This window comes from Sinocyclocheilus rhinocerous, unplaced genomic scaffold (genome assembly GCF_001515625.1).
Source record: "Sinocyclocheilus rhinocerous isolate Xijiao unplaced genomic scaffold, SAMN03320098_v1.1 scaffold1092, whole genome shotgun sequence".
Taxonomy (NCBI): Eukaryota; Metazoa; Chordata; class Actinopteri; order Cypriniformes; family Cyprinidae; genus Sinocyclocheilus; species Sinocyclocheilus rhinocerous.
The window spans coordinates 158,000-170,260 of NW_015623456.1; the positions used below are offsets into that span (position 1 = coordinate 158,000).

General features: G+C 36.9%; 1 protein-coding gene across 1 annotated transcript in view; it reads left to right on the forward strand.

Annotated features, from left to right (window-relative positions):
- Positions 1-11,003, forward strand: part of LOC107744769 (zinc finger protein 292-like) — a 50,738-nt gene extending 39,735 nt beyond the window's left edge. The window contains exons 6-8 of the mRNA XM_016558617.1: positions 236-372; positions 4,201-4,339; positions 4,427-11,003. Coding sequence (XP_016414103.1) covers positions 236-372; positions 4,201-4,339; positions 4,427-10,411 — 6,261 coding nt within the window. The 3' untranslated portion in view covers positions 10,412-11,003. The remainder of the gene's footprint in view (positions 1-235; positions 373-4,200; positions 4,340-4,426) is intronic.
- Positions 11,004-12,261: the final 1,258 nt, after the last annotated feature.

The following is a 12,261-nucleotide window of genomic DNA, read 5'->3' on the forward strand; positions in this document are numbered from 1 at the left end:
AGCTCCTATCTCATCTTCCTCAGACTCTAAATTACAAATCATGTCCAGAGCCTCTTTGCAGTCTACCTCCTTTATCTGCCAAACAGAATGGAGAGAATTTAAGTTATAATTTAGGTGTGTGTATTTTATATGTATATGTATATATATATATATATATATATATATATATATACATATACATATAAAATACACACACTTAAATTATAACTTAAATTCTCTCCATTCTGTTTGGCAGATAAAGGAGGTAGACTGCAAAGAGGCTCTGGACATGATTTGTAATTTAGAGTCTGAGGAAGATGAGAAAGGAGCTCTCAGTCTTTGTACAGCATTTTTCAAGCGTCAGCTTCTCAGTGGCGATGCTTATTGTGCCTGGTAAGCCCCTTGTTCTCACTCGAAATTTTCAGTCACTGTACATAGAGCTGCACTAATAATGTAAAAGTAATTGTGATTGTGATTTCGCCTGCTACGATTAACACATCATTTTTCATTAAATTTTTCATTAAATTCATATACTTCTTTTGTATTTATAGTGGCACACTACAGTGCACGCATAATTATTTAAAAGTCAATATTCTGATCATATATTTCTTCAAAGCACATTTACACATTTCAAATTATATTAATCTTATTCATTTCTGTTAAGAGTGTATACAATAATTTATCATTTTGAATAAAAAAATAATACAAATATCAGTTTAACTATTATACAGCATGACAAAAAATGTGACATTTTCATTCACTAAAACTAGACTAAAATGCTCAGACATTTAGTAGACTAAAACTTGACTAAACAAAAACAGGACAAGGACAAGGTTAACTAAATATGATAACTAAAAAACCGAGATCTCATTTGAAACCAGAGGCCCGTTTCAGAAAGGAGTTTAAGTGAAAACTCGTATGTTATGTTAACCCTGAAATGGGAGTTATGTCAGACCCGAGAAAGCAGGGTAAGTCAAGCCCGTTTCTGAAAGAAAGGTAACTTATACCCAGAGTCAGTTACCATGGTAACGTACTCTGTGAACCTAACCTGGTTGGGAGCAGTTTTTCTTGGTTAAACCCAGAGTTTATTTTGGTCTCCTCCCACTTTTTAAAGCGTAAGCGATATTTAAATACCTCATCCATTCGTTCACGCTGCAAAACTGCTTTTTCTTAGTGAGTATTTTGGAATCTAAATTAAGTGCATTTGACTTAAAACAAGAAAAATAAGAAAAAATCTTAATACAAATGGAAATAAGATCATTTTTCTTACCCCATTGACAGATAATTTGCAAAATAAGAAAAATACACTTAAAAGACTAAATAACTTATGTCAATTTTCTTATGTAGAAAATGCATCTTGATTTAAGAATCTTTAGATACTTTGACTGGAAACAACAAGACAAAATACTAAGTAAAACACAAAAAAAAGGACTAAGTAATAAAAGCATTTTTTGCCTATATTTTCATCATGCAGACACTGAAAGTGACAAAAACGGCATGTCCTTTTATACAGAATCCTGTAGATGAGGAGACTGCATTAATTCGTGGGGAGTTACATTTACATAGGTAGAGGATTTTTTTTTTTTTTGCCATATCCACATGCATATTTATTTGAGCTTTACCATTTTTAAATGGTAGTTTTCTATATAACATCAGGGATGCAAAGTACATTAGTAAGGCCGCTGTATGCAGAGCGGTAAGGAAAGTGTGTCTCGCTCTCATGCTCTTTATTATAATATTTGTGTAGTTTTCTGAGCACAAACCCATCGAAAATGAAGCTGATAACTGTATGGAATGGAAGGATGCAGATGGAAGGGTAGTTTGAGGTATAACCACCACCACAGCTGTTTAATTTATTTGGTCATCTTTATTTCCTACAAATACAAAAGCAACAGTTTTTTCCCCTATTTTTTTTTTCTATTTTAATATTCATCCAATACTTGGTATTGTGGCCAACTCCTCTTCATCTGTTCTTCATTGTTTTGCAAGCCTTCTTGTTGTTGGCTGAGTAGAAGTCAAATGTTAATTTCATTAATTATGAAATGCAACAGTTTGGATTAGAGAACATTTAATTATGTGAAAAGAGCATTAGACTAAAAAGGTGCTGCACATTAAAATAGACACTGAATTATATTTATTTAATATGTCAAATGTTTGTAAATTCATGTAGCCTACACTCATGAACCTTTAATGCTTAAAGCTTTACCTGATTTAAGTTTTTATACTCCATGTTTAGCTGCTTTTTATTATTTCTTTTTCTTTTGGTTGTGGGATACCATGAAAATGAATATTAGTTCAATAACTTACCGTTCTGCCTGTTTTTACCTTTGATATTATAACAGTGATTAAGAATTAAAGTTACATATTGACTCAGAAGTATGCGGACGTCTTTTTGTCAGGTGCTGTTGCCATGGTGAATCATAATTTTGGAGCTCCATTAACCATGGCTTTTCATAGTCGTGGTGCACGCACTAAACTCAGAGTCAACCTATTAAGAGTTGATTGAACTAACTCAATTCAGCTGTTCTGAACCTAAAAACTCAGAGTTTCCCATCTCAGGGTAAGTCAACTCAGAGTTGGTTGAACCTCCTTACTGAAACGGGCCCCAGGACTAAGACTAATTTAAAAGGCTAAGACTAAATAAAAAATGGCTGACAAATTAACACTTATTTATAGATGATATGTAGTGATGCACTTTAGTTGATGTTTATTTTGATGAACCAGCATTAATTCTTGCCCTGTAGAGTTTAGCTCCAACCCTAATTATACACATCTGAAGCAGCTAATCAGGGTCTTCAGAATCATTAGAAACTTCCGGGCAAGTGTGTTACTGGTTTTAACTTGCTAGTGATGTCTTCATTAATTAATGTTTTAATGTATTTTATTAATGAAAATAATGGAACTGGAGATTAAAGTTTCTGGAGATTTTGCACTTAATTCTTTGCCTTAATTCTTAATTTTAGAGATAATATGACTGTTCTTCTCAACATTTTTTTTCCTGTGCCTGCTGACCCAGTGAGCATTTAATTAAATGATGTTTGTGCCTTAATTTTGTAATTTCTCTAGTTTTTCACCATACAATTAATTATAACCTATAAATTATCAAATGCAATCTTAATAGAAATCAGGATTGGTGTGGTTTGGAATTTGGTACATTTGGTAAAATGTGCTTGGAAAATATCTATGATCAGAATATTGACTTGCTTAAAGGGGTCCTATTATGCTTTTTCACTTTTTCAACTTTAGTTAGTCTGTAATGTTGCTGTTTGAGCATAAAAAAGATCTGCAAAGTTACAAAGCTCAAAGTCCACTTCAAAAGGAGATATTTTATTTAACAGAAATCACTTTTTATAAACTACAACGAACGACTCGTTTGGACTACAACGCTTATTTTCCGGTATTTGTGATATCACAAATATCGACGAATGGGATGAGACCTGGTTGAGCTGCACTAGAGAAAGCAACGAGTGTTGTCACTAAGATGGAGACATGCTAGCTTTCCCAAGGCAGATGAACTTAGAGTGGTTACAATCATCCGGGTTTAAATTGCGCTCAAATTGATTTGATATTGACGCAATATTTACACTGAAGCTCGCAGATGGTAAGGGGCATGACATTTCCCGACCAGGCACCAATCACAACATACCCAGCTAACCAATCACAACACATTTCGTATTTCAGAAGGCGGGCTTTCATTTGATACAGGAACAATTCGAGCCGTTCATGCCAGACTGGGGAGAGAGGTGTTGTAATAATGTAAAATATGTGAAAAATAATATGTTTTTTGAACAACCTAGTATGAGAGCCTGTTCTAGTACACCCCCAAAACAAAATCAAGACTTTGTAAAAGAGCATAATAGGACCCCTTTAATAATTATGCACACACTGTGTAATGAGTGGTGAAGAAACATCACCTGATACTAAAAAATAAGTTTTATGATTTCTCCACTAGCATGGAAGAAAACCACTGAAGATCATTTTGCTTTGTTCAGCACAGGCTCTTTTAGCATCCGGATGACTGTGCGAACTCACTGACTGCACTCTCACCAATGTTCCCATTATAATCATCTAGACATAGACACAGTGTTAATCAGACATTTATTGTGCAGTGTAGACAGCTTGATTGATATTAACAGGAGTTTTCTTGAGCTTGCATAAAAATAACTGAACAATTTTGAACAAAATAATTGTGATTATCATTTTATATTGTACGTCTTACAGGGAGCTGACACTGTTTTGGAGTAAACTTCTAATACGGCTTGAATCAAAACAGGCCTTTTTGGAGCAATGCAGACTGGTGTCACGCCTCTCTGGGAGTGTGTACCATATTCTGCTCCTCATCAAAGTCATTCAGGCTGAGGTTAGACATTTTTTTGTTTTTATGTCAATGTGTTTTGGAAACCAAGGGAATGGCATTCAGGTGACAGTGACATTTTTGTTTCCTCAGGTTGAGAAAGGTGGACTTTCAGTGTGCATTGAAATGTGCATTCAAGCACTAAAAATAGGAGTGAATGATAACGAGGGCTGTAATATCTCCATCTGCAAAACAATCTCTTGTTTGCTGCCTTTAGACTTAGAAGTAAAACAGGCTTGTCAACTCACGGAGTTCCTGATAAAGCCATCTTTGAACTCTTATTATGCTGTTGAGACTGTCTTTAATGAGCCCGACCAAAAGCTTGAGCAGGATGATCCACCGATTCTAAACTCACTACGCTGTGACCTGTTGTTGGCCTTAAAGACTAAGTGGCCTTTCGATCCGGAGTTCTGGGACTGGAAAACCCTAAAACGTCAATGCCTTGCTTTGATGGGTCAGGAGGCAGCAGCTATATTGTCTACTAACAAATTTACTGACAGTGAAGACAATGAAGTCCATGACCCTGATGAGAAATATTTTAAATATCTGCATTTTACCCATAGTCCTACTGATGAACTCAGTGAGGTTGAAGCAGAAAGAAAGACGAAAAGGGAAATGAAGAAGATGAGAGAGGGGGGATTTGTTTCTGCTCGATTCCGCAATTGGCAAGCTTATATGCAGTATTGTGTTTTGTGTGACAAAGAGTTCCTTGGACACAGAATTGTGAAGCATGCATTGAAGCATGTCCAAGATGGGATTTTCCGTTGCCCAATATGTACTGAGACTTTTGAAACTCGAGCAATTCTAGAGCCTCATGTGGCATCACATGTTAAACAGTCATGTAAGGAGCGCCTTGCTGCTATGGGTGTGAGCAAAAAACGTCCCAGTTCTGACACCAAGTTAACACCAGCTAGCAGTACTTTGAGCAAAGAAGAGCACTACAGCAAAACTGCTGCAAAAGTTAACCAAGGGACAATTTGCAATAATATATATGATTCAAAAGGTAGTCCGATCACAAATGTGAAAAGTAAAATTAAATCATCATCCCCAAAACAGGGCAACCCTGTTCATGATGTTAACAACACTAAACTTTATTCCTGCCCTGTTAAAAGCTGTCAGAAAGTTTTTAAGTACTTCAGGAATTTGGTTGCACATGTTAAGGCCCACAAAAATGAGCAGGAAGCAACACATTTCCTTGAAATACAGAGCCAGAAGCCTATGTGCCAATATTGTCACCGTCAGTTTGTTAATGTGACCCATCTTAATGATCACTTACAGATGCATTGTGATGAGAAGCCATATTTTTGCATTCAGCTTGGATGTAACTGCAGCTTTTCCTCTCATGCTGAGCTTCTGATACACAGAAAAGAACATGCTGAATTTAAGGCACAGTGTGCATATCCAAACTGTGAGAGAATATTCATCGAGACATACTTGCTGTATGATCATGAAGCGCAGCACTACATGTCGTTCTCCTGCAAAAGTCATAACTGTGACAAGGTGTTCTACACCCTGTCTGAGCTAGATTTGCATCAGAAAGGACACAAAAAGCAAGGCCACTCTGCTGCTGATGTGGGCTCACCTTCTCAACTGGAATTACCAGCTGCAACTTGTCCTGCCTTAGAGTTGCCTCCAAGCCAAAATAAAGAGGTTTCCCAAGAGTCTACCCCAGTAGAAATTACATGCACAGTTGAAAACATAGTAGACAACACTCAAGATTCCACAGAACAGCCTAAGCACCTTGTATCAGACACAGCTCAGTTGACAGTAAGCAAAAATGATTCCCAAACTAATGCTATTCAGCCTGATGGATCTAAGACATCTCATTGTCTTGAAAGAACAAAGCAATTAAATCTTGAATCTTGCTATGTAAAACTGCAGCCGATTCCCATCATGTGCAATGATTCAATATATTTAAATGCTGTAAAAAATTCTGACAGTGAAACTCAAACACTCTTGAAAGATAAGAAATTGTTTTCTTTCCCACAAGGTCAGCTAGAGCCTTCAACATCGAAGTCAACGCCCTCTGTGACAAAAGCCAACAGAGAAGAAGGTCTGACTCATGTGTGTCCATTTGAAACCTGTACACGGAAGTACAGCACCTCAAAAAGTTTATCTAGACATGTCAAAAATGTTCATTCAGAGGCCTTTGAGGAGTGGAAGCTGTCAAAAAAGTACAAACGGATTGCGGAAATTGCTGCAAAAAAATCTTCATCTGAGCACACAACCGCTAGTTCTCAGATACCAAAATGGACAAGCCGTTCCAGACAAACTGAACATACTGCATTTCTGGACTCAGTGATTCAGAGTCCTTCTTCTACTTTTTCCAATCATGATAGTATGCAGTCAACAAGTGCCAAGTTTTGCTCTCATCTTGAAAACAGTGCAACATCACCAAACCAGGCAGTTCTGATTCAGTTACCAATAACTCAGACATGGGAAACACCTTCATTGGAAAATTTGGATTCAGGTTTTTCTGTACATGATCCCTACCGCTCTACGATTTTATCTGACAACCAACACACAAACCCATCATACCATTCTGACACAGTCTTAGATTTCGCATCTCCCTCATCTTACAACGACATCATCTCCCATTCTGTGAATGCCCACACACCCTCCAGTGTGATGAACGAAGCCTCAAAATACGTGTCAAGCTCTCTTAGAGTACTACATGCACTTAACTGCGATCAGACTTGTGACTTGTCACAGGTTGACTCAAGTGTTAATCCTGGATTCAATCAAATTGGACAAAACCAACTCGATGATATTTCCATCAGCACTGGTTTGCTACAAGTAGGATCTTCGTCTGCACAGAATGTCAGCTTATATTTTTCAACTTTGCCTTCAGAGACAAGTCCTATTTCAGTGCATTCATTGGCAAATACAAACAAAGAAATCAGCACTGATAGTACTGATGCATTATTCTCATCAGATATCAAGTGTATGTCGAATCTTTTAACCCCTCATTTTAAGGAATCATCAGAAGATTTCTTTGGTGCTGCCTCTCTGACTGATGAGAAAAGTCCAGAAGATTTTTGTAATCATGAAGTGTCACAGGAAGGAACAGAAGGAATCCCTTCAGATGACCAGAACGTTTCAGGTTCTGGAGAAACTGGGAAATCCAAAAAAATTAAATCATCTAAGAGAACAAAATGGCCTGCCATAATACAGGATGGGAAAGTCATTTGCTGCAGGTGCTATAGAGAGTTTTCAAGCACAAAGTCACTTGGAGGTCATTTATCAAAACGTTCCCAGTGCAAACCTGTAGATGAAATTGATCTTACTGCTGATTTACCAGTATCATTTCTTGATTTTCTGAATGATCCTGATATTTCAACAGTACAAATGCCTCTCCCTGTGAATGACATACATGAGCACAATAACAAATCCTGCATCTATGCACCATCAGAATCAAATATCTTTAACGGAAACACTTTAACCAGTGTGCATAGCACAGACAGCGTCCAGAACACTAATTTGTCCTCTCAAGACCACTCTGAAATGACTAAAAATTACAGTTTCTTCCATCCACCTGTAACAAACATAGTCACAGAAATCAAATCTGAAGCTGAACTCGCCCCTGCAAATACTGGTGAAGATGGCAAAATCATAGAAATTGAAAAGGCACTACAACGTCTAGATTTAGTTGATATACTCAGTCAAGACAAATGTGTATCTGAGAGCACTAACCTGCATGATCTAAGCTCTGAAGCTGGCACCAGAAATGATCAGTGTCACACAATTAAAGATTCTGTACAAAACGAGCAGAAATGTATTTTAAAGCCCTTTAGATGTAAAGAAGACTGTGTTTATGGAGCAATGACAAAAGAAGCTTTATTTAAACACCTTAGCCGTGTACATGATTACAGTGAGGACAGGATAAATGAAATGAAGAAAAACCCTGACAAATTAGCTCCTTACAACTGTCATTTATGTTCTAAGGCATTTACCAGAACCACAGGCCTTAAAATTCACTACAAAAATGTCCACCATTTTTCAAAAGAGGAATTGTCTGGCTTGAAAATCGGTCTTGGTTATAGAAAGATCAGAAAATCAACAGAAAATGCGCATACCGGTCTTATCATCGACCAGGGAAATGACTCCTTATCAGAACAGTCTCAATCCCAAATCAATACAAATTTGACCGTTATATCTGTTGATTCAAATGTTAAAGGAAAAGCCAGCATTGTTGCCAAAAGAAAAAATAAATGCTCCACACAAAACTCCCTTACAGTTGCCAGCACTGACACCTGCAGAACTGTGGAAGCGTCACAGAAAAGTGTAGTAAATCTTGATGGGCTTTCAGCCACAAATGTAAAACTAGAAGGCCCCTCTCTGACTGAAGAGAATCGTGAATTAAATGAGCCAGGTATATTTGCAATGCAAGAGCTGAGTGGTGGAAGTCCGTATCTCTTTGACACAATTAATGCTCCAGACAACAGAACAGAATATGCAACTCCACAATCTAACAGACAAATTGAAACAAATTCAAATGTGATTGTTGATCTTCAAGAGAAAGCTAAAATGCCAGTAGACAATATTGATTTTGGTGATTCAAGTGATGCACAAATTATGTACCGGCCATACCGATGCGTGCATGAAGGATGTGTGGCTGCCTTTTCAATCCAACAAAATCTTATCCTCCATTATAGGGCTATGCATCAATCAGAATGTGATGACAAAAACAGTGCTAAAGAAACTGATGGAGTTGTCCAAGTGCAGGAATACAGATGCCAAGTCAAACAATGCTCAAAAGTAGTGTTGAAAGTTACCAGTTTGTTGAAACACTATCTTTTACTTCACAGATGCACATTGGAAAAGGCAAGTGCATTGTTATCCGGTGTTGAGGTGGGCACATTTCAGTGCGACCAGTCAAAATGTTCTGCTCACTTCACGTGTCATTTGAAGTACATTGATCATATAAAAAATGATCACAAAGCAATAAAGGTTTCAGCAGATGGGGACTTTGAGAGCGTGGACCTCACATTTAGATGTCAATTCGAAGGTTGTGACCGGGTATATACAACCAAGTCAAACCTTCTTCGACATCTTATGAAGAAACATGATGCTACTTTTGAAACTATGAAAGAGAAACAAGAAAATTGGATTGGGGATGATGTTCAAGCAAAAAAGTTAAGTGCAGGTTCTAACAATGGAAAAGAGAATATTGCAAATAACAATATTAAAATGAAGAGGAAGAATTCAAAAAAGAGAGAGGACAAGGCCCAAAACCATTGGATGACGAAAGAAAAGCCTGCTCTTAAATCCACCGATGAAGCATCTGCCATGTGCAATGAAAGACTTCCTTTACAGTACCCGTGCATGATTGAGAGTTGTGATTCAGTAATGAGTGCTGAGCACAGTATAATAAAACATTACACCACTCACGGTCTCACAGAACGGTACATTGAGGATCGGAGAAGCCAGTTCATATTTTGCAAGAAAAGCAACGACATGCCCAGAGCAGATAGTACCTCAAAAAATGTTGAGGTGGAGGAAACAGTCTTTGATGGAGATCAAACAGAGAATTCAAAGGTCAGTTCTCAAGATGTAAGCCCAGAGCCTGCAACAGAGGTTAGAGTTAATGAAGGTTTCACTTCCACAACCATGCCGGTAATCAAACGGAAAAGGGGTCGTCCACGGAAGTCAGAATGTAGAAACAAAATCAGTGTCGAGAGAAAACAAAGTCTTCGGAACTGCTCTGGTGAGCATGTTAAATGTATGCTGAAAGTCTCAGGATCCATATTGAACTCCTCTAACTCTCAAGGGAACCATGTAGATAATGAAGTTGCACTAAAACTTTATAAACCTTCAGAGTTTGAGACATCCGTCCGGAAGTTCGATGAAGACTCTCTATCCAATCCAACGAAACGACAGCGAACACTTCAACCAATCATCCAAGAAAGAGATCAAGTCCAATGCATTGTTAATTTCAGAAATCCACTAAAGATTGAGACTGTGAAGAATGTTAAAATTGTTATGTATGAAAACCTATCCACTTGTTCTGAACTTCTGCTAAGGCAACTTCAAGATATGCAGCCTATGGTTATCCTGAAAAGGGGGCTGCACAGTTGATGGTGTTATATATATATACTGTATATATATGTATATTAATCAAGGCCTTGTTCTCAGGACAACATACTGTGTCACATGCTGCTGACAGATACATCCAGTTACGCTCTTGCATTTATAGTAGTTCCAACACCTTGTTTGTTAATGGATTTTGATTAGTGCTTTAAAAGAAAAAGAAAAAAAAAACTTTTGTACAATATTTAACATTTTGATGTACCATTATGGTTGTGTTAAAGTACCATTTTGTATTTCTGAAATTATCTTATAAAAATTAGATGAAAACATTTTTAATAATGTACAATATTGTGTAGGATGAAAAAGTTATGATATATCCCTGTGGGATTGTATTCTTTTTTTTTCTTTAAAGTATTTATTTTTAACTTAACATTAGTGTGTCAATGTACTTGTCTTCCACCTAACATTCAATTTAATTAAACTGAATGCTCAGTGTAAATTGTGGCATCCACATGACTACTTGGTGTTGGATTGTGGTGTTTGCAATTCTGAGGTTCAAGAATGAGGTGAAATGTGTCAGTGTGAACATTCAATATAGCACAGAAATGAAAGACAAAGTACAAACTGAGGGAAAAAATAAAGATGTTGAAAGAATTTACAAGTGAAAAGTTTTTTGTGTGTGTGTAAGTCAAGTCAAGTCACCTTTATTTATATAGCGCTTTTAACTTCCTGATAATGTGATAAACGTGTGTAAGTTTACAATACCAAATATATGCGTACTAAGCATGGACTAGCAACAAACAATACAAATCAAACTTAGTGGCAGAATCAATGAAGAAATGTGAATGCAGCTACTCTGATATCAGGATTACTAATCTACCTTGAGTATCCCCTCCACACAAGACCTCAACAAGGCCAGTATCTTCTCTGCTACATTTGACATTTACTGTTGCTCAGAAAGGCAACATGATGCATTTAAGAGCTGAGGGGTGTGAAGTTTTTGAACAGGATGATCTGGGTATAATATACCCTTTATTTGATTAGTGGGAAATGCAAGTATCTTCTGTAGCTTTTAAAGGGGAGTACTACATGAAAAAAAAAAAAAAAGCTCTTTAAAGGTGGCTATATGTGGAATTCAGAAACCCTTGTTATTAGCAACACCAGTGTCTAAGTGAACTGCAGCCAGCAACTTATTGCTCTTGCACACGTAATACACAAGAGAAAATGTGATTCAAGGCCCCATTACTCATGATGAAAATCTGATCCTTTTTCACTCTTAGAAGTTAAGAGAAGTTGGAAATACCTTTGCAGCGATATACTGTACATCCAAACTGTTAAAAGCGACATTTAGATGTAAATATGAGGACGAAACAAAAATGACAGCGGTGAGAAAGCAGCTAATAAAACATCTGATCTTAGCGATGTGTATATTTCACCAGCTTATGACGGATGAGGTCAATGCAATTACACTTTTATGATTGTTTGATTATAAAGTATATTTGAGTATAGACTATATAGATCTGGCTATCTGAGACTATAGTTTGAATTAATCTCTTTTCTTTGTATGACACATTTGCAGTACAGAATAGCTTTTTTGGCATTAACTGAACATTGCATAAGCATTTGTTCCATGTGTCACTGAATGGGAGTGAGGCTCTTGGAAGCACTCGTAACCGTCACATCCTTTTGATTTTCCCAGCAAAAACATCCCGAGTCCTTCAAATAAAAAACAGCCTTCAGGCATTCATAAACAACCTAGGAAATCAGGGAAGATCTTGTGTTTTAGGTTTCGTTACAAGCTGTTCACACATTGGGAGTAAAAAAAAAAGAATTATTACATGAAATTGTTACATATAGCTCCTCTAAACAAAATAAGGAAACGTCTACACCCAGTCAGT